General features: G+C 69.5%; 1 protein-coding gene across 1 annotated transcript in view; it reads right to left on the bottom strand.

Annotated features, from left to right (window-relative positions):
* NACC1 (nucleus accumbens associated 1) overlaps positions 1-722 on the bottom strand; it is a 15,903-nt gene that overhangs the window by 2,632 nt on the left and 12,549 nt on the right. Inside the window, exon 2 of the mRNA XM_049639964.1 lies at positions 1-694. Within this exon, the coding sequence (XP_049495921.1) occupies positions 1-686 (686 nt within the window). The 5' untranslated portion in view covers positions 687-694. The remainder of the gene's footprint in view (positions 695-722) is intronic.

The raw sequence follows: 722 nt of genomic DNA, 5'->3' as shown, positions 1-722 counted from the left end.
GCCACCCCGGCGGGCTGTGCCGCCGCCACCACCGGGGCCTGCTGGGGCGGCCGGTTGGCAGCCAGGTCTGGCGTGGAGAACTTGGCCATCTTGCGGCTGCCGTTGCCACCGCCACTGCCGCCGCTGTCCCACAGCCGCTTGGCCACGGGCGTGCACTGCACGGAGTCCGACTCCTGCTGCTCCGTCTTGACGCGGGACACGAGGGGCAGCGGGGTGCCACAGGCCGGCCAGCTCGACGTCTGGGCCACGGGGCTCTGGGGCTCGGACGATGGGGCCTCCTCGGCGTGCAGGCCCTGGGAGTCGCAGCTGGGGGAGCTCACCTTGAGGAAGAACTCGGTGCCCTTCTCCATGATCTCCTGGATCTGCAGGAAGCCGGCCGTGTACATGAGCAGGAACTGGTCCCCCACGTTCATGCTCAGCCGGCCTGTGTAGCAGAAGCTGAGGATCCGCTGGAAGGACTGGGGCTGCACGGCAGCCGGCAGCTCCACCACCGCGCTCCGGCTGCTGTTGAACAGGTCCCGGAAGTAGGAGCTGCTGGCGGCCAGCACGGCCCGGTGGGCCTTAAAGGCGTGGCCCTTGACCACCACGGACACGTCACAGTACAGGCCCTGCAGCCGCTGCTCGTTCAGACACTCCAGAATGCTGTTGCCGAAGTTCGGGATCTCCATCTGCAGGGTCTGGGCCATGGCGGCAGCTGTGCGGGGGCGGGGGGGGGGGGGGGG

Source organism: Panthera uncia, chromosome A2 (assembly GCF_023721935.1).
Source record: "Panthera uncia isolate 11264 chromosome A2, Puncia_PCG_1.0, whole genome shotgun sequence".
In the NCBI taxonomy this organism is placed as follows: Eukaryota; Metazoa; Chordata; class Mammalia; order Carnivora; family Felidae; genus Panthera; species Panthera uncia.
The sequence above is the reverse complement of the archived record's forward strand: the minus strand, read 5'-3'. Positions and strand labels throughout refer to the sequence as shown.